General features: G+C 40.0%; 1 protein-coding gene across 6 annotated transcripts in view; it reads right to left on the bottom strand.

Annotated features, from left to right (window-relative positions):
• Positions 1–7436: 7436 nt before the first annotated feature.
• Positions 7437–22968, bottom strand: part of LOC124283446 — a 64262-nt gene continuing 48730 nt past the window's right edge. For all 6 annotated transcript variants that reach the window (XM_046719500.1, XM_046719499.1, XM_046719502.1 and 3 more), the window contains one exon: positions 7437–7964. In XM_046719500.1, the coding sequence (XP_046575456.1) occupies positions 7696–7964 (269 nt within the window). In that variant the 3' untranslated portion in view covers positions 7437–7695. The remainder of the gene's footprint in view (positions 7965–22968) is intronic.

The raw sequence follows: 22968 nt of genomic DNA, 5'->3' as shown, positions 1-22968 counted from the left end.
GCCATTGAGTGAGTGTCATCGTGTCCTGAGACGACATGAAGTCCTGCTCGTGCTCATCGGTTGCAGTGAGGATTGTTTTACTCATGCAAACGCAATATTACGTTACTATGGCGAGTGAGTGAGTGAGTTAACGGCTGACGTCTCATCGGTGTTATATCAGCCATATACGTCATGCCGAAGGACAGCTAATTTGTTTCATAATGCGACTTTATAACCCCCTTTTGTTTTGTAATAATTAGTTTCATTTGGGTAGGATATTTGACATGCGGGGGCATCTGGTATATATAACAGACAGCACATTGAATGATGAATGATAATAATTTAAATAAATAAACTGAGTTATATTACTTTGCACTGACCGTCCTTATTTTCCTGATGGCACAGAGGGGGCGGTGGGGTGGCTTAGTGGTAAAAGCGTTTGCGCGTCATGCCGAAGACCCGGGTTCGATTCCCCACATGGGTACATTGTGTGAAGCCCATTTCTGGTGTCCCCCGCCGTGATACTGCTGGAATATTGCTAAAAGCGGCGTATAGCTAAATTCACTTACTCATTACATGGTGCACATATGCATTTATTGCATAGTGTAACGAATGCAATGGGAATACCTCGTTCAGATTTTAGGGAGAAAAAGAAAAGAAGAAAAATATTTTATTACAGTATTTTAGGCCTACCACGCCCAGGTCTCATGGCAACCCCACTCATTTGATGGTACTTGTCCAACAGTCGAGAAATATCACTTGTTAATTTGCCAAACATTCAGGCTACTTGACATAATGACGTCACACTCCTCTATCGGGCCCACACGTAGCCATTGTGACTGTTCATCGTGATATTGCCTCGTAAATATGAGTGCGTGTCTATATCCACTGCTATATCATCCAGACTACCAGATAACTGTTCCTTTTTTCAACTTCTACCTTCAGTTGTAAGCAATATATAGCCTGTTTTTATATTGTGTTGTCCCCTATAGTAAAAATGTTTTAGATTTAATTACTAGTTTTGTATGTATATCTGTGATATTCTAGTTGTTTTACTGTCCTTCGTTGACAGGATTTTATACTCTCTCTTTAATTATTGTTAATCTATATGTTGTGTTTTGTCACGATTGTGAAATATTGCCAAAGAGACTTTAAATTTTATCTCACTCACTCACTCATTTTTACAACTGAAGCTGTCTATTAGTAAACAATCACTACATAAGCAATTAATTATCTTTTCAGACTCTCTCTCTCTTGTGTTCAGGCTATTTAAATCGATCCTTCTAACATCCACTTTTAATTGAAATTATTGAATTACTTTGTTCTTGCCAGTACGATATCGTCTCCTGTTGGTTGCCCAGTCATGTTTCAATCACAGGTAAGATGATGGCTGATGCTGCGGCCAAAGCAGCACTCAACAAATCAGTGACACCACTTGTTATCCGTAACAGTGATTATATACCTGTGATTAGATGTTACATCGGGGATGTGATTTGAGAATTTGAAGAAGGTCATATTAAGACGTTGCCGTATTAGCCATACTAGATATACTTATGAGTACCTACTGAAAGGTGAGGATCCTCCATTTTGCATGATGAAAGAATCACGGTCAAGCATATCCTGCTTGACTGTATTGATTTTTCCGTCACAAGGAAAGAAGTGATAAATATTTCAAATCATCTTCTGTTAAGGATCTTTTAAATGGAACTAGTGCTCATTTAATTATTGAGTTCTTAAAAGAAATAGAATTAATTGAAACATATTTAATAAGATGTTTTTGTATAAAAATAAATGACGTTTCATAGTGGGTAGATTAAATTAGCAGACGAGGTTTTTAGTGGCTTTATCCTCGAATGGGTTAAAAATTGTAAAATTACTATCCTCCTGTTTAGTCGTAGAATAGTCGTTGATTTTACTAATGGCTAAAGCTCAGTACAATCGCTAGCGGCGAAAAAATGTGTTCTTTTATTGTATGGTAGATTCGTCTAAATTGCCAACAGCTAAAGGGATGGTGTAAATCCGGCTGGAGTCCACAAGTAGCAAAAGTCACAGACATCTGCTTCCAGTTGCTGGTGATACGGTGTAAGTCCAACTAGGGTCCATGCAGGTAGCAAAAGTACTGTAAGTCCCCATGGACCCTAGTATGGTGATCTACCTTCAGTTGTTGGCGACCTATAGCCTGTTTTTTATCTTGTATTGTCTTTGTAAATAAAATAGTTTTAGATTTACATGCTAGTTTTAGACACCATCTGTAATTCACCATTCTAGTTATTTTACAGTCCTTCGATGACTGATACTTTAACCAGTTATATTTATTGTGTACCCAAAACCTTTCTCGTCACTATATGGCTGAAATATAGCCGAGGTGACGTTAAATCTGACCTCACTCACTGCCGCTGATCTATCGCCTTTGTTTATGTTATAATGTCCTAAATGGTATATTATTGTCGTAAGAGGCGACTAACCGGATCGGGTGGTCAGGCTGCCTGACTGGGTTGACACATGCCATTGTATCCCAATTGCGTAGATCAATGTTCATGGTGTTGATCCCTGGACTGTCTGGTCCAGATTATTTACAGACCGCCGCCATATAGCTGGACTATTGCTGAGTGCGGCGTAAAACTAAGCTCACTCACTCACCCAGTCACTCATGATATTCTGTAATACAGCACAGGTTGAAATACCCGTTCCTATGTTTGGACGCGTGTCAGAAAGGTGCTTGTCGTGACATGAGACGAACTTGATCAGGTGACATACATTTGCGAGTCGGTGGGGTAGCCTTGCGCTTAAAGAGTCGCTGGTCACGCCGAAGACCCGGGTTCGATTCCCCACGTGGGTACAATGTGTGAAGCCCATTACTTGTGATATTGCTGCAATATTGTTAAGACGGCGTAATAACCATACTCACTCACTCATACATCTGCATGTATTTGATTGTATGTCATCGTAACTCGACCCCATAAGACACATATATACTATCCTTGTCCCCCCGGATAGGGTATGTCAGTCCCATTTCATTCACAGTATTTTTCATTTTCCGTGCTTTTTATCGTACTATATACAAGGTTCTTTTAATGTATGGCTAAATTGTGCAAAAATCACCAACATCTGAAGGAATGATGTAAATCCAGCTATGGGTTCATGGAGGTAGCAAAGGTACTGTCAGTCCCCATGGTCCCTAGTATGGTGATGTATCTTCAATTGTTGGCGATCTATAGCCCGTTTTTTATTTTGTATTGTCTGTCATAGTTAAGATATTTTAGATTTTCATGCTGGTTTTACAAGTATATCTGTGGTATTCTAGTTATCTTACTGTCCTTCGCTGACAGATATTTTATAACTTACCATGATTTATTACAACATTATAATATTTGTTTTTAGTCACGACATGGCTGAAATATCGCCGATGCGACTTAACATGTTAACTCACTCACTATTACCATTGATAAGGAAGACAAAAATATTCACACTTGCCAACATTGTGTACATAATGATTAATAAAATGGATATAGAGAATCACGTGCATACTGATAAGAATGGGGTTTTCCACCTAGCAACTCAAGTATGGTGTCACGTAAGGGAGATTAAAACTCATTAATCATTTTTTTTATTGATAACGTCATACTTGTCAGACATAAGCTCAACCGGGCTACCTTGCCTGCTAATTCACCATGGTCGCGCTCACGCAATTCATTGTAACACGTCGATTATTGATATAGGTTAAAAACGACTCTCCCACCCGGGGTTTGGCACGAGTCAAGATATAGCTCAGACAATCAGTGATTACGGTGAGACCAACAAAGCGACGCTCCGACTCCAGACTTGGCACGAGTCCAGATACACCCTTTAAAATCAGTACAAAATAACTCGAAATTTGTATTCAACAAAATATCCACAAGGTATGAGTTGAAAAGATGAAGAATTATTTACATTGAACTGTTTGTGCGTTATCCATACATACATGTTGTTGCTGGTTAGTTGGTTGGTTGTTGTTTAACGCCCCACTCAGCAAAATTCCAGCTATATGGCGGCGATCTGTACATAATCGAGTCTGGACCAGACAATCCAGTGATCAACAGCATGAGCATCGATCTACGCAATTGGGATACACTGACATGTGCCATCCAAGTCAGCGAGCCTGACCACCCTATCCCGTTAGCCGCCTCCAAGGACAAGCATGGGTTACTGAAGATCAATTCTAACCCGGATCTTCACGGGTACATGTTTTGACAAGTACAGGTGTGGTCCTCTGTTCTGCACTGTTTAACTCCCTGCATTATATTGCACATAATGCCTCCGCTCATGTAATTCCATTCACTGGCTATATTTAGATACTTGCTGCACGAAACGAAACTACAGAGGTGATTTGGTCCAGTAGTGAGCGAATGAGTGTGGCTTTACGCCGCTTTTAGCGATATTCCAGCAATTTCACGCTGGGGGACACCGGAGAAGGGCTTCACACATTGTATCCATATGGGGAATCGAACCCGGGTCTTCGGAGTGACTAGCGAACGCTTTAGAAACAGGGTCAGCCCACCGGCCCCTCTGTGCAATTAGGAAAAAAGGAGGCCGAATGACAACGTAACGCAACTCAGTTTACATATTTAAATTATTACCATTCATCTTTCCTTTTTCCGAACAATGTGTTGTTTGTTATATACTCATGCCAATAATGGTTGTCACCCCCTTCAATTTTTTTAATTGGAGAGGGGGTATGAGGTTGGGGTGGGGAGGGGGTGACAACCATTATTGGCATGAGTATATATACCAGATGCCCTTGCTCTCACGTGGTTGCGTTTTCGCGATTCCCCCACTTTTACGGTACTTTATTCTACGCGCACAAATCACTCCCGATGCATGCAGATATGTGAGAAATTCATATTTGGTATTCATAGCGTTTGAACATCGCAAATCTCATGTATTTCCATTTTTACTACTTTTGTGTTTCTGTATTGCAAAGTATTGAACGTTTTCGGACACAAAATACATTAAGTGTATTTCATTTGTACTCATTTGTCTTGGTCAAGAAATCTCACACGCACTAAGTATCTCCACAAGTTTGTGGGGGCGGCGGGGTTTTATTGAGACAGAGTTGTAACTACCTCTCTGTTGTATGCGGGGCGGTAGGGTAGCCCAGTGGTGAAAGCGTTCGCTTGTCACGCCGAAGACCAGGGTTCGATGTGTGAAGTCCATTTCTGGTGTCCCCTGCTGTGACATTGTTGGAATATTGCTGAAAGCGGCGTAAAACCATATTCACTCCCTCACTATTGTGACTTTCAGACATGATAGGTGGTGGTGGTGGAATTGGGTTTAACGTCGTGCTTAAGAATATTTCGCTCATATGACGACGTGCATGCGTGTGTATGTGTATGTGCAGCTGCTTGTACTAGCCCAGACTGAAGCTGGTTTTATAGTGCTAGCCCACTGAGATACCATGCCGCGGTGAAGCATGAATACCCCACTCAGACACATTATACTGACTCCGAGCCGACCAGTCCTTGCTGTACCCATCAATGCCGAGCGCCAGGCAAGGACCAACAAGTACCATATTTTAACGTCTTTTGGTATGACGCGGTCGGGGATCGAACCCGCGACATTCCGCTCTCCGGGTGGACGCTCTAACCACTACACCACGGAGGCGGTTCAGACATGATAGTTTGTGATTGTATCAGCAACATACATTTGACTGCACAACTGTAAATCCATATGTTGCATTTCTCATGTCAAGGGATAACTCACTGATTTACTCGATCCAATGAATACATTAACTCACCTGGTGATTGGTTTAGTTTAAAGCAAACAAAAAACAAATATTCCGTGTTTCTATACTGTTTATTCTGTCATATTTCAAGCCGCCACGTCAACTTCAAGTTAGGTTCCTGAAAATATTGAGTTCTTGAGGGTATTTTGGAACTTATTCTTGTTCTTCAAGAAGCAGGCGTCAGGTAAAGAGCCCTTGTGTAGACTTTACCTTCTTACCATCGACGAATCATATCAGCTGGCTCACAGAAGGAATGCTGACGTCAACATTTAACGCCATTAGTGACGTCATCCGCGTGGCGTCTTCTCCTCTGGTTGAGTTCACAGTAAAAGCCACATAATATTATTTGTTTCATTATTCGTCCGGGGTTGACCATGGCCATTAACTCGTTCCCGCCTTTATATTTATCTTCACCCTGAATGATTACTGCGAGTTTCAGGAATTTACATAAATATGTCCACTACGTTATAAACAAAGTGTTTGCAAAGAACAACTTCAGCTACTGTTCAGCTTCAGCTTCAGATTCTAGGACTTCAGTGATACATGTGGTCTCACTTTCGGCAAGTGGGTTTCTTCATTGTCTCTGTTCACCCAGCGGAAAATTGGTACCCGTTGGGGTAAGTCATGTGACTATTAACCTTCTACGCAGCTTGGGTTATCCGGGATAATAATAATCTTATGCTATGTGCATGCTGTCGGCGTGGATTTTGCGCCATATGAATTGACTGATTAATATAATATACATAATTATATAACAAGTCACAATTTAATTCTGGACTCACAAAAGTCCAGAAAGTCTCCGCACTGTGGACACTTTCTGACAAGGGATTCGACCAAATTAAACATGCAGTTGTTATGAATATATGCTAAGGATGAAAACATGAAAACCAATTCTTTCGTCAACTCAAAATTTAAACTCGCTTGCCCATGGGCCGGCCCATGGGCGAGAATGTTTAGTTCACTTAGAATTCATGTTTTGGAGATTGTAAAATGGCTGTCGTCCGTTATGTCTGACGTAGGGCACTTTGTGTCACACTCTGGCTTCCTGTCTCTCTTTAAGCTGAGTGCATCTTCTCCATCAATCACTCCTGTCTTTGTGGCAACATCCACATCAGCTCCTGCATCAGAGCGGGGCGGTGGGGTAGCCTAGTGGTTAAAGCGTTGGCTCGTCACGCCGAAGACCCGGGTTCGATTCCCCACATGGGCACAATGTGTTAAGCCCATTTCTGGTGTTCCCGCCGTGATATTGCTGGAATATTGCTGAAAGCGGCGTAAAACTAAACTCAGTCAGTCAGTCAGTCATGCATCAGAGCCGGCAACATCGGTGACATGGCTGTCGTCCGTTATGTCTGGCGTAGGGCTCTTTGTGTCACGCTCTGGCTTCACGACTCTCCTTAAGCAGAGTGCATCTTCTCCATCAATCGCTCCTGTCTTTGTGGCAACATCAGCATCAGAACCAGCAACATCGGTGACATGGCTGTCGTCCGTTATGTCTGACTTAGGGCACTTTGTGTCACACTCTGGCTTCCTGTCTCTCTTGAAGCTGAGTACATCTTCTCCATCAATCACTCCTGTCATTGTGGCAACATCCACATTGGCACCTGCATCAGAGCCGAAAACATCGGTGACATGGCTGTCGTCCGTTATGTCTGACGTTGGGCACTTTGTGTCACACTCTGGCTTCCTGTCTCTCTTGAAGCTGAGTGCATCTTCCCCATCAATCACTCCTGTCTTTGTGGCAACATCCACATCAGCTCCCGCATCAGAGCCGGCAACATCGGTGACATGGCTGTCGTCCGTTATGTCTGACGTAGGGCACTTTGTGTCACACTCTGGCTTCCTGTCTCTCTTGAAGCTGAGTGGATCTTCTCCATCAATCACTCCTGTCTTTGTGGCAACATCCACATCAGCTCCCGCATCAGAGCCGGCAACATCGGTGACATGGCTGTCGTCCGTTATGTCTGACGTAGGGCCTTTGTGCCACACTCTGGCTTCCTGTCTCTCTTGAAGCTGAGTGCATCTTCCCCATCAATCACTCCTGTCTTTGTGACAACATCCACATCAGCTCCCGCATCAGAGCCGAAAACATCGGTGACATGGCTGTTGTCCATTATGTCTGACTTAGGGCAGTTTGTGTCACACTCTGGCTTCCTGTCTCTCTTTAAGCTGAGTGCATCTTCTCCATCAATCACTCCTGTCTTTGTGGCAACATCCACATCAGCTCCTGCATCAGAGCGGGGCGGTGGAGTAGCCTAGTGGTTAAAGCGTTGGCTCGTCACGCCGAAGACCCGGGTTCGATTCCCCACATGGGCACAATGTGTTAAGCCCATTTCTGGTGTTCCCGCCGTGATATTGCTGGAATATTGCTGAAAGCGGCGTAAAACTAAACTCAGTCAGTCAGTCAGTCATGCATCAGAGCCGGCAACATCGGTGACATGGCTGTCGTCCGTTATGTCTGGCGTAGGGCTCTTTGTGTCACACTCTGGCTTCACGACTCTCTTTAAGCAGAGTGCATCTTCTCCATCAATCGCTCCTGTCTTTGTGGCAACATCCACATTGGCACCTGCATCAGAGCCGAAAACATCGGTGACATGGCTGTTGTCCGTTATGTCTGACGTAGGGCACTTTGTGTCACACTCTGGCTTCCTGTCTCTCTTGAAGCTGAGTGTATCTTCTCCGTCAATCACTCCTGTCATTGTGGCAACACCCACATTGGCACCTGCATCAGAGCCGAAAACATCGGTGACATGGCTGTTGTCCGTTATGTCTGACGTAGGGCACTTTGTGTCACACTCTGGCTTCCAGTCTCTCTTGAAGCTGAGTGGATCTTCTCCATCGATCACTCCTGTCTTTGTGGCAACATCCACATCAGCTCCCGCATCAGAGCCGAAAACATCGGTGACATGGCTGTCGTCCGTTATGTCTGACGTAGGGCCTTTGTGCCACACTCTGGCTTCCTGTCTCTCTTGAAGCTGAGTGCATCTTCCTCATCAATCACTCCTGTCTTTGTGGCAACATCCACATCAGCTCCCGCATCAGAGCCGAAAACATCGGTGACATGGCTGTCGTCCGTTATGTCTGACGTAGGGCACTTTGTGTCACACTCTGGCTTCCTGTCTCTCTTTAAGCTGAGTGGATCTTCTCCATCAATCACTCCTGTCTTTGTGGCAACATTCACATCAGCTCCCGCATCAGAGCCGGCAACATCGGTGACATGGCTGTCGTCCGTTATGTCTGACGTAGGGCCTTTGTGCCACACTCTGGCTTCCTGTCTCTCTTTAAGCTGAGTGCATCTTCCCCATCAATCACTCCTGTCTTTGTGACAACATCCACATCAGCTCCCGCATCAGAGCCGAAAACATCGGTGACATGGCTATCGTCCGTTATGTCTGACGTAGGGCACTTTGTGTCACACTCTGGCTTCCTGTCTCTCTTGAAGCTGAGTGTATCTTCTCCATCAATCACTACTGTCATTGTGGCAACACCCACATTGGCACCTGCATCAGAGCCGGCAACATCGGTGACATGGCTGTCGTCCGTTATGTCTGGCGTAGGGCACTTTGTGTCACACTCTGGCTTCCTAACTCTCTTGAATCTGAGTGCAACTTCCCCATCAATCACGCCTGTCTTTGTGGCAAAGTCCACCTCACACCTGCAACAGAATAATCTGATAACACCACCTGGCTCATCATTGAGACATGGAAACATGGTCTAATTGTTTTGGAATGACTTCAGCTATTAAAATGTTGCGGACGCCTCTGCAACCTTTGTAGGAATAAATTCTAAGAAGTCAAAACGAGAGTAGTTCATGGAAATGACAAAATGTAAAAGGCGTTCACACCTCATAATAACGTCAAGTGGTATACTCCTGGAAGTACGCAAATCTATAAGACATGACATAATGTTTACTATAAGCGGTTTACACAACCAGCCATTCTGCTGGGTGGATTAGGGGCGGGGGACATTCAGACGTCCTGTTGCCTGTTCTTGATCTGACACGCCGTAATGACTAATTCACTGAGTCAAGTGAGTGAGTGAGTAAGGTGTTACGCCCATTTAGCAATATTTCCAGCAATATCACAGTGGGGAACACCAGAAATGGGCTTAACACAATGTACCCATATGCGGAGTCGAACGCAGGCCTTCGGCGTGACGAGCGAATGATTTAACCACAAGGCCATCCCACCGCCACATGATGAGAGAACGTATTAACCACTAGGCTACTCCACCACCCCATTTCTATCAGATTTGAAATGTCCATATTGTTGTGTGGCGATGAAGTCAGAGTCGAAGAATATCATGAATATGTATTCAGCATTATTACAGCTCTACGGTGTTGTCTGAAAGCAATCGAGTTTGGACCAGACAATCCAGTGATTGTAACATTCACTATCGTAGAGCGTGCATTCGTAAGAAACCTTACTCCAGAAAACCTAAATAGTTTGTGAATGTACCCGTATTCACGATCAACGGCATAGGCATTTGCGCTGTGTTTACGTCTGAATTATTTCCTCCTCATCAAAAGCATATACTGAGAAAAGCCAAGGTCACGCCAGGTAATTAAATTCCAGAACTGTTAAAACGGCAACTGTCTTAATCATACTTACTTTGTACCATTGATAACAAAGCTCCTCTTCCTAGCTTGCATATATTCTCTGTATCTAGCCTCTAATATGTGACCATCAGTGACATCGCTCCATGCTCCCTCTGGGCTCATCCATGACCATGTCCAAACCCCTGTCGACGAATTCCTCAGATTGACTTCTTGTTCCTTCTCCTCCTGTCTTTCTTTTGCTTCCAGCTGAAGCTGTCCATTTTGGTTTCTTGCTTTAGTCAGCTTCTCTGATACTTTCATTTCCCCACTTGTACTAAATCCAAAGGTAGGAAAATACCTGGCGACTTGATACCGTTTATTTGGTTTGGCTATGTTTTTGTTGTATCCACCAGCGAACATGCCCCTCTGTGTTTCAGTTGAGGACTGAACTTGTCTTCCCTGATCGACTGGATGATTCTTTTTGGTTGCTATGGATTTAAGGGTTTTGACAACAACTTCTTTCTCATCATGTTTCGATGGACTTATTCCGTAACGTCGGAGACAATGTAACGGATGGTTTGCCGTGATATCATGAGAATAATTGCACATGTATGAAGCACTGCAGGTTCCATGGAGAAATTTTGAACATACGTGCATGAATCCGCATTCAGCGTTGTTGCAGCCCTTTGGCTTGTTGTAGTAGTTGCATATCGCTGGAACAGTTGTGGAATTTCTATATCTCAGTGAACGCAGGACTTCGATTTCAAATTCAGTTTCGAATGTGTGCAACAACGATTTCCTCATAACCTCTTTGTTGTGTTCAGTGTTCATGTCATGGCCAAAGATACATCTCTTTCTCTGTTCTTGCATGGTACATTTGCTCAGAAGGAAATATTTGCAGATGTGAAGGCTCCTGCAATCTTGCATGCATGATCCTGCTTTCTTTGAATGTTGCTGACACAGGAGTAGATTTGGATGACCAGTCACAAGAAACTTATCCTCAGCTGCTGTTTCCTCCACTTCACCATCTTCAATCATTCTCTCATCTCTGTCAGTGTCTCCTTCCATTTCAAAAACGTTGTCATAAGGTTTCAAGAATTCATATAAAGTTTGCGTGTTGGAAAAATTGATAATCTTTTTCTGGTGAAGAGTTTTTCTCAAATTTGCTAAATCAGTCTTGCCAGGGTAATCTACACATACTGTTCGAAGAATCAAACTGGCCAGGTCTTCTTTTTCTGCTGTACTTGATGACTTTAATCTCTCTTCTGAGTCCAATGGCTCAACAGAGGTTGTGGTTACACAATTTGTGTATCTCTGAGTTCCAGACTGCATCCTGTCTTGGACGTTTTCATTAACTTTGATGTATTTTCGCATATTTGCTCCAATCTCAGCTGGTGGTAGGTTCCTTCTAGCTGGCTCACTTTGATTATGATAACCTTGATTAGTTGAATTATCTTCGTCAACATTCAATTTGTGTTTCTTTCTTCTGACTCTATCCGTTGACCTTCTCCTATCATTTCGGAAGAAGCTCGGTCCAGATGACTTATTATCGGGATGGAGCCTTTTTCTAGATCTGCGCATCCTTACTAAATGCATCCGATGGTTTTCCTGTGAACCATATCTTTTGCTAGTCTCATTGAATCTGAAATCTGTATCATTTCCTTTGCCAATGTCCTTTCTGCTGGTCCTACCTATGTCCTCTACTGTACGCTTGTCCAGTGGATGTCCACTTGCCTCCCTCGTTGGACTCCTATTGGGAATGATAACCTTATCTTGTATGTCTCTGTGCACCACCTCCACTCTTCGGTCAGTGTCCAGTGCATGTCCGACGTCACTCCCACCAACATCGTGGATTTGAAGCATGTACCTCAGATCTGTACCAATGACACATAATTATACCATAATGATGATTGTGGATTTAAGATAGACAAAGTAATAAAGTAATGTTTCACATGTGTATGATGTTAGATTTCATATTATTGGAAATAATTTCAAATATCCATTTCATTTCCTTTTGTCACCGATGAGAGTAATGGTGTAATTTTCAGTTATTTTGCCCTTCACACCAAGTGAAATCTGTTTCTAAGGACAGTCAGGGCTGGTATTCTTTTGCACAGACGTTCAAAGTATTAGATCACCAGCGCTTTACAGATGTTTGCCTACGCATGGTTTTCATACTTTTGTATTTTTATTGCTGAAATTGATGGTAAATCGAGCCAGATTTATGCTTTGATTTACAAGAAAATTCACAATGCTTCAAAATTCATATAATAATTATTTTCCAAAGACCTAGTATGGTGATCAACCTTCAGTTGTTGGCGATCTATAGTTCATGTTTTATATTGTATTGTCTTCATTAATTAAAATGTTTAAGTTTTACATGCTAGTTTTATATTCCTACCTGTGATAGTATTTTTACTGTCCATCGTTGACAGGTTTTACTCTTAAAAAATGTTTTCATCTTTATTATATAAGTTGTTTCGTCACGATATGGCTGAAACATTGCCAATGTGACGTTAAATATTATTAACTCACTCACTCACTATTTTCCAAAGAACTCTCACCCATGAGGTTTAAATAAACGTTATGCTTTTGTTACAACAAGGAAATCAACACATATCATGATCCTCACCGTCATGGCCCAGTCCTCGACCTTGTCCTCGCCCTTGTCCTCGCCTTTGTCCTTGTCCTTGTCTTTGTCCCCGACCTTGTAGTAGCTGCTTCTCGTTGTGCCTCGCCATTGCTGATGTGGTAGTGATCACTGGATTGTCTGGTCTAGACTCGATTATTTACAGACCGAAGTTATATAGCTGGAATAATGCTGAGTACGGCGTTCAACAACAACCAGCAAACAATGGTAGAGAATAATATCTTAGTACTCACTACGATATCTGTCGTCCTACTATCCAATGTAACAAAATGAATATCACACTTGTAAACACACCCGGCGGCAGACTGCCTGTGTCGTACTGACCGTTTGATAATCGCCTTGTACAGTATATGTCACGTCAGACTGATCTCACTTCCTGAAACATAATCTTCTGGAACGTTCAGTAAGGACGACAATGTCTAGTGGGCAGGTATTATTGTGCACTACAAAGCCTCAACTCAGCCTGCCACGATGAATGTATATGGATTTGTATGGTTGGCACAAAGCTCAAATCCCAAGTAGACCCTAAGTAGTGTCATACCGCGTTCCAAGAAGAGGCTTCAGTCATATTTCCGAGAAATCTACTCATGTGAGCCCGCGAAATCAAAGAAACCGAATGTAGGATATTTGTCAACGTTCAATCCTGGAGTTCTCTCCCTTACTGACTGGTTTGACGGGTTATATGCTGTTTGCTTATGTTTTTGTTTAACCCGCACTCGACAATATTCTGGCTATATAGCTGTCTGGGTCAGACATGCATGCAGTGACATAAGCAGTAATAATATAAGCAGTATACACAATGAGCTACACTGCTGGGTAGATTCAGGGGACCATTCTGAGTTCTTGTTCTTGATCAGACACTGCAGTACTCAAGTGAGTGAGTTAGTATGGTTTTACGCCGCTTTTTAGCAATATTCCAGCAATATCACGGTGGGGGGACACCAGAAATGGAGCTTCACACATTGCACCCATATGGGGAATGGAACCCGGGTCTTCAGCGTGACGACGGACCCCTTAACCGCTACCCATCGCCCCTGTGTCAAGTAGGTGGAGGTGTAAAGCGTAAGATACTGATAGTCCAGGAACACAGATATTTAAAATGATTCTGTCATTACTTGACGCAAGGCACTCCTGTGATTTCAGACAGACAACAAGAACAGGCCATTTTATCATATACTGAATAGGTAATACTATACAGTTCGTATTAGTTGTAGATAATTATCCTTTGAATTCCCTACACGTTGAAGCACGTTGTTTCAGTATGGGGTCGGTGGGGTAGCTTAATGGTTAAAGCGTCTGCTCGTGACGGGTTCGATTCCCCGTATGGGTACAATGTTAGTCAAGTCTTCTAGCGTCCCCGCCATGATAATGCTACAAGGAATTTTTGTTAAGGACAAGGTACGATAAAGGCCCTTTTGGCCCACAAAAATTTCATGATATTCAAAGTTCTACAACATGATAATTTTAGCATAAAAATGCTAAAATAAATTGTTGAAATTACCTCCATATGTTGTTTTATGTTTTTTTAGTGCTGTTTTTTTCCTCTTTTTGAAGACCTCAAGAGTTAACCTATTTTACAATATCTTCGAAAAAACCTGCATTTCCATATTTTCAGAGTGATAAAAGTGTGAGGCAAAGCATGACCCATCCCAGTTTTTCACCACACATGAAGAGTAAATTAGAATTGCCTCCTAAAATTGTGGTGGGTCACGCTTTTTGCTCATATCAAAATGTTTAAAAAGTACATTTTTTCTGTTGTATGAAATTGCCCCATACAACATCTCAAAATAAACTTTGGCGTAAAGTAATATCTCTGAAAACTATCCGTCACATTTTACACAACTATACCATGATTCATTACTATTTTGAATGTTTTAGAGCACTAAAATGAACTTATCAAACATGTTTATTAACAAATTTCAATATCATAAAAGGGACTCTCAAGGCTGATTACTTTGGGAGTAAACAAAGGGTAGTTTTTGGAGACCCTGTTGATCACTGCTGGAAAAATAAAGAGACATCAGAAGATTTTTCAAAATATGATCAGGCAGCATTCTAAAGGTGAGAATCTTTGTAATTATGCTAGAATGTTTTTATCATATTTGTTCTATCATCTGTTTATGCAAACCCCTCTGTGTCACCCTTCACTGTCAAATAACACTGGCATTCCACTGGATGTAACTGTGTATAAACATACACATTTTAACAAAATAATGTACCTTGATGTTTTCTAGGATATATCAGGCTACATTTAATATTATTAGAATAAGAACATTATTATCAAAAGGTCCTAGCAGATTATGAAAAAGCAAAGCAGACGTCAAGTGACACATTATTTGCAAAGTGTAATATATAAGCTTAAAGTGACAAATGGTAACAGTCGAATCCTGTAGCCTAGTGGTTTACAGTGATGGCCTCTCAATTTTTCTGTTATCAGACATTCAGGTTCAAATCCTAATGTTTTTTTTTTTTTTCTTCTTTTTTTTCTTCAAAAGTTAAGTTTAAACATTTGTAGAATTGGCTGACAAAACTTGTGCACATGAAATACAAATTTTGTAAAACAAATTTCTTAAGTTTGAAGTAATGTAAAGTTACACTGTTCAAACAAACTTGAATTAACATCATGTAAAATCTTGTTTAAGCCTAGAAGACACTGACTGTTCCCACTTTGTTCCCACACAATAAGAACCTGTAGAAGGTAAAGCATTGTTTCAAAATGTTCGTATGGTAATTTCTTTAAGTAAATATTCTACAAACTGTCAGAGCTGTTAATTGGTGGTGCACTGATCAAACAAATAGATGTAGTTTATGGATATTTTGTGGGCATGCCAGTCAATTACCCGATAAGCAAAATCACATAATCAATTAAAGCGTTTACTCTTTCTTCTTAAAAATATGTTTACAGAATCAATGACTATTAGTTTCAATTGTCATATTAAAACTGAGGACTGATTACCTTTGTTTTCTTAGTGCTCTAACAGTTGTTTTATCTTATATCTATAATTGATCAAAAAGTGGCCTCAACAATTGATTATGCTTTTGGAGGTCAATTCCCTTCCTATATAACTATACTATTGATATGTTTAGCATTAGAAAAATTAGAAAGCACCAACTTCTTGAACATAATGATAGATTCTTTTTATGATTTCAAATATTTGTTTTCAGATAAGAGAAATTTGCTTGGACTGATTTCAGGAGTGTCATTTCATGAAGATGACAACTTAAAACTTGAGAGGTGGAAGGTAAGCAAAATATGAGTGCTAAAAATAACCAATATTTTTTTCTTCAATTTTCTAATTTAATGTGACAGAATTTCAGAAATACTGATGTCTCAGTGGTGATTGAATCTGCATAAGCCTTCAAAGGCCAGACTACTGACATTTGAAAATAAATAGGTAGTTACCCTTGAATAGATTTATAATATCAAAGTTTAAAACAGAAATTTTCTTTTTGATATAAAGTCATCTGTTTTTCAGTTGAGAGAAGATCTGGGTATGGCAGACACCAAAACAATATTACGCCAGTTTTTCAACAACTCTAGTGATACACGGTTGAATGCTGCAGTTCTTGACAGTGATTCAGAAACTGATTCAGAGAGATTGATGACTATGTGGATGAAGAGTGAAAGTGGATGTTTTATATATCTTTGCAGTGAATGAGTTGTGAATAATTACTTTTTGAAGATTTTTGAATACTGACTTTTTAACACTTACTTGGTGTCAAAATCAAGCTGTGCCAAAATGTAATTTCACCTGAAATAGGCCCTTTGAGGTCAAGACCTGTGCTTTTAGTGCAACATGATTGGTTATTATAACAACATGTTGAGAATGAGATGTCTACTGTATATATTTGCAAGAATGTTGTAAATACTGACTTTTAACACTTACATGAGTGTTAAAATCAAGCTGTGCCGAGAAGTGTAATTTCACCTGAAATAGGCCCCTTTGAGGTCAAGACCTGTGATTTTTAGTGCAACATGATTGGTTATTGTAATAACATGTTGTGAATGAGATGATTACAGTATATTTGCTAAAACGGTTGTGAATACTGACTTTTAACACTTACTTGTTAAAATCAAGCTGTGCCCAAAATGTAATTAGACCTAAAATGGGCCCCCTGTGATTTTTCATTAGGACATGATTGGTTATCATAAGTACATGTTGTAAAATTGAGCTATAGTTTATATGTTTGCAAAGAAAGTTGTGAATAATGAGCTTTTTGTAATCAATTGGCAAGTAATTGAATTACTGTCTTTACTTACTCACTCTTTTAGTATTTCTGTCATGCATATAATATGACGTATTCCAGCACGCTTTGAAAGGCTTTTTATGCATATGCCACAGACACAGAATAATGGAAGTGACGGAGCCACGACCGAGATAATCCCATATAGCGTTCGATTGGGTTTAAATCCAGGGATTTAGGGGGCCAGGGATGCACTGTAATGTTCTGGTTGGTGATGCGTGTTGTGTGGGGTCCGGCATTATCTTGCTGGAAAATCTGTCTCTGTGGGTCGAAAACTGGAAGGAGGTGACGTTGCAGGATTTCGGTTAGAATGGCGGTTAGATTCTTCTGTACATGCACTAAGTTAGTTCTTTGATGATTAGAAAATGCTGCCCACATCATCACACTTTCTCCTCCAAATCTGTCAACCTGCGCGACACAGTTAAGTGTGTAACGCTCAGTTTGACGTCGGTACACTCTGGTTCTACCGTCATGAACCAAATTCTTTTCCAGTGTCTCCAATCCCATCTTTGAACGTTCTTGCACCAACGAACACGAGCAAGGCGGTGATGACGAAGTCCACTCTGTCGTAGGCGATTTCTAATAGTCTGTGCAGAGACATTCTGTAGTCCTTGGACATTTCTTGCGGTTTCACTTGCTGCCACAGTCCTGTTGCGCGGATGGAACAACCGGGTGCGACTATCCTGTGCCCGCGTTGTAACCCTTGGCCTACCATATCGCGGACGGTCCCGGGTGGATCCTAGTTGTTGGTAACGACCCCAAAACGTGAAATAGTGCTATGGAGGACATGCAAGTGACGTGCAACGGATGTGGCTGACTCGGCCAATTGCAATATTTCGATCTTCAGCTCCCAATCTTGGCATTTCGAAAGTCTCCGTGTAAGCTCAAAAATGCGACTAGAAAAACCATTGTGTCATTTCTTTATATACCTCACCTTAGAACACAAGTTCACCAATATGCACGTGCATCACTCACTGGGGTCCATTTCCAGGAGACACGCAATGCATTCGGAAAATGACGTGTTTAGTAGGGCCGGGCAATCTCGGAATCTTCGGAACGCTCGGAAATCTTGATGATTGTGGCAATTGTGTTAATGGTGGTGGGAATGATCGTGGTGAAAATTACATTTAACTGGATTGTTAAGTCCGGTTTGAAGTTAACTTTTGTTCAATGTTTTTTATCTGAATGTTTTAAATATTTACTCAAATATGACCACTGATCTGATATGTTTTGACCCGGTCTCAATGCTGTCTGAAATCTCAGGGCTTTTGTTTTGAGAGTGGAGGAACTAGTACAAATAATAACCACTGTGTTGATGTTAAATTGTTCTTTTCCTTGTTTCATTTGTGCCAAATATTATTTACATTTTCATTTTGTCATGATTAAAAGTTTTCATTACGTTTAATCAAGCACAGTGATTTTGTGGTGGTTTTGCTTTATAAATCAAACATTAACTCGATTATAAGTAGTTTTTTTGTTTAAAAAAAACCCATCTTGCAGTATATTGCAATACATATCGCAATATATGCTTTCGCATCGCAATATATCGCAATATGAAAATTCTCTGCAATACCCACCCCTAGTGTTTAATATTTTTATCAGGTGATGTGTTTTGGCGATTGAGTAGGAGTTCAAACTTGCATTCAATATAGTTTGTTGTCAAAACAAATACTTTTTTATTTTGACTTGGATTAAAGTGCGTTTAAAACTTAAAATTCACCCGTGCATTTCTTTCTTGAGAGGGTATATTGCTGACTTGTCTGTAAACAGTAACTCAATCATTTTTTCTGAAAGAAGTTCTGGGTTTTTTTTTAAACAATACCAGACATCGAATGTTCGTTCCAAATGAATATGTTTCCACTGCAATGGAGGCTAATGTATTTGTATAATGCAATATATGTGGTCTCCTGTGTCATGAAGTATACGGCTAATGTAATGCCGGTAAATTGTTAAACATTTACTCATTCACAAGCCATTATAACTAAATACTGTGTTGACATAAGCGAGAAATCTGATATGATAGAGACCTTTCAAAAAATCAAGACAAGCGGAGAGCACGAGCAAAACTTCACGTCGTCCCTGGAAACGTTGGCACGCACCCAACTGCACCTATCCACCTGCCTATACAAAATCACGTGATAGACGTACTTTAGGTTTGAGTAACCAGTAGTCGTGTATTTCCAAACAAGCGTGACGTTCTGTATATACATTTCTTGAGTGCACTAGAACAATAGTTCAAGTGGTTTATTCCTGTAAGTATATATAAGACGTGACATAATGACTAATATAAGCGGTTTACACCACCATGTACACTCCCAGCGGGCACACAACGTTGAATCAACGTTGAATCAACGTTGAATTTTGGTTGTTTGGTTGATCAACCTTTCATAAACGTTGATTCAACGTTTATCATGCGACTAAAGAAAGTTAGTCGAGATTCGTTTAGTTGTCAACGTTGTTTCAACGTAAGGAACCAACAAAATGTCAACTAATTGTTTCCTTGGCAAATTTGATACATAATTCATATTGGTAATAGGTATCCAACTTAGCAACTATCATTTCGGAACATTATTTTCATAAAAGATCAAGATCGAGCTAGTGACAGATATAATCTTATATATTATTTGATTGTGCATCGATCAACGGACGGAAATATTACGTAAATCGCAGTTTTAGGTATAAAGTCATCAGTTATCCAAATTGCATTACATTTGATATTTTCCCACAAAACTGTGAAAATTGTATAATTCCCGACAATTTGCTTTCAAACACAAGCCAGATGTTGACCTTCCGATCGCCTCGTTTGGCCATATCCGGACATGCGCACAATTATCGCGCGCTCAAAGGCAGCTGATCGTTGTCAGTTCAGTTTGGCGAAGTTCAACGCAATATCGTTCTATTTTCACCATCTTCACGGCATGCTGGTGTTTATTTGGTAAGTATGTCCTTCATGTATAATGAAAACGTAGGAATGCCGTTTAAATCTAGCAGTAGCAAGAAACTCCGAATTAGGGCTCATGTTTTATCTCACAAGGTTACCGGTATGTACATGTTTCTCAAAATTTAGTGGAAGCCTGTGTTTTCCATGAACTTGTTTTGTTATTTTTCAATATATTTGCATGCATATATTTGGCATTTTATTATAGAATCGAATAAGATTTCCTTTCGTACCCATCACCTGATCTGAATTTTGCAAATATACATTTTCAAATGATCAATGAAGTACATCAATATAAGGAACCGTTCATAATTAAATATATGGCTGCGGGTGGGTGTAATTCACATTGTACATAAAAATCAACATCACCCCAAATGAGTTTGAATATGATGTTTTTTATTATTGTCAAAGGGTAGGTTTTTCATTATTTGCAATCTAATATGTGTGCAGTGAAACATACTGAGATTTGGAAGAGTCCATTAATTAAAGTACAGGTGTTGTTAGATATCAGCGTTTTATGTACATGTTCCCTTGTTATCGAGTATGTTAGAGAGAAGGTGTATATTTGTAGTGTTTTAAATCAGAGTTATTTTCAGTGTATGACCTACATTTCAATATGTTTTGGCCACCTGTCACCCCTTTGGTCAAATAGAGTAGGATTTCCATTTCTTGGAATTGAGAGTCAGAGATGCACTGTTTCCAAGAATTTGCGTGTGCCAGCGATGTTTGTTTACGAGTACATTTAAGTCTTTTTGAGTGTAGATTGGAGTTGTAAGAGATGTTATTCAATGTCTTATTGTTCATGGTATGATAGATTATTTCTGGCAATGTAGAGTTTAATCTCATTATTTGATTGCTCATGATTCAGAGAAGCATAGTTATGACGTCGCAGATAATACGCACACATAATTCATTATATGAGAGATTTTCTAAGCGTTCCTATAAGAGATTAAGTGTAAACATTTATGAATTATAAAAAAGTTATTTATCTGAGTTTTATGAGTGTACAAATGACAAAGAGAGAGAGAGTAGATAATAGAGAATATATTGTATACTTATGAGAGCTCATTATTGTTTTCAGAACTCCATGATCCATACTTCCTTGTGTTTGGGAACAAATGGTGTTGGGAGACCTCCCACAATAGACTTGTTCTTTGACCTGTGAACCACCACCCATTTTGTTTTCTTATCATTTAATGTAAAATGGCTTTTGTTACAATTTATGACTCCTGGTAGCAAAATTGCTACATCAGTTCAACTCCTATTAATTTGAAATAATCATTTCCGAGAATCTCTAAAAAAAACTAAATCTGACAGAATGACAACAATCTTCCATTGTTTTGCAGGACAATGTCAAACAATTTGATGTCAAGAATGAATGTTGATGGGCAAAACGGCAAGTTTTCTTTTAAGAATACAAGGTTGTATTCAATCATCTCTGGTAAGTTAATTACCAAGTGCAGCATTTTCATCATGACCATAGCCAATAATATATGACAGTAAAGCATCGTCTAATTCATCCTACCGGTAATTCATAGTCTAATTAAATAATCAACTTGCAATTGAGGATTTTCTTTGAAAATGTTTAAGAAAACTTCCATTCCTTCGGTTGAAAATATAAATTGTTTACACTTTTCTTCATATTTTGTATTGATGCTGTTCATATGTTCACATGCCAAGTTACAGCAATGAAATGAACCTTTCAAGTGATTGATTAAACAAATACTTGAATCATTTAAGACAATATATCTTCCATATAACTTATTCATGTATTTCAATATAAAATTTCAGAATGTGTCCTATCTCAAGGGAATGAGATGGGAATGCATCGAAGCAAATTTCAAGAAAGAGTTAGGAACGTTTCTGAAGTATCCACCTGACCGCCAGGCAGGGAGTGGCAGAAAGAAGAGGAGCTGATAATTGTGTTTTTGGAGTTGTAATTGTGTTGAAAAATCTGAACTGTGGTATTGAAATTGGTGGCGTAAATGTCACTTTGATGCTATATGCAGATGATATTGTGTTATTAGCACAACAGAGATCACCTACAGACTATGTCATGTGCGATGTTTTACATTATGCATTAAACCACGTTTTCTGTGTGCGTGTGTGTTCATAAAGATTTCATGAAAAGTGACTTGTTTTATGTGCTGTCTTCAGGTATAGTTCCTGGTCATCTTGGATGCCTTTCATGGTGAAAGTAAGGGGTCTGTCTACGTGTTTATTCAGGGGTCTGTCTAAGAGCTGAAATTCAGAGAAAATGTCTTCTCGGGACAATTTTCACCTTTTCAAGGTAACAATACAACAGTAAATAGTTTTTCTTAATTTGGAATACTCTTTTCTTCTTTTTGGAATTATACGCCATAAAACTTAAGTGAACATTATATTGAATGTGGAATTTTAACCAAGTATTTTATCAGGTAAATATTTTTACTGCAATTTTCTGTTTGAACACTGTTTATTGCATGTAGCTTTTTGGGTATTTTAGCTGGATGCAGGAGTTTGGTGCTACTTTATTGTAGTTAAAAGATGAAGTGCGAGCCTATTTACAGGAAAGCGTAATACCTCCCAGACACAACCACGGAACAACCCATTTTCAACGTTAATAATATGTGAGACTTCAACATTGATTCCACGTCGGATATCTACGTCAAAAACACTTTCATATACAACCTATTTTCAACGTTGAGGATCAACCTATTCTCAACGTTGATAATCGGTCAAACTTCAACGTTGATTCCACGTCGGATATCTACGTCAAAAAAACTTTCATATACAACCTATTTTCAATCTATTTTCAACGTTGAGGATCAACCTATTCTCAACGTTGATAATCGGTCAAACTTCAACGTTGATTCTACGTC

This window comes from Haliotis rubra, unplaced genomic scaffold (genome assembly GCF_003918875.1).
Source record: "Haliotis rubra isolate DU_JTF1 unplaced genomic scaffold, ASM391887v1 Scf316, whole genome shotgun sequence".
Classification (NCBI taxonomy): domain Eukaryota; kingdom Metazoa; phylum Mollusca; class Gastropoda; order Lepetellida; family Haliotidae; genus Haliotis; species Haliotis rubra.
The sequence above is the reverse complement of the archived record's forward strand: the minus strand, read 5'-3'. Positions and strand labels throughout refer to the sequence as shown.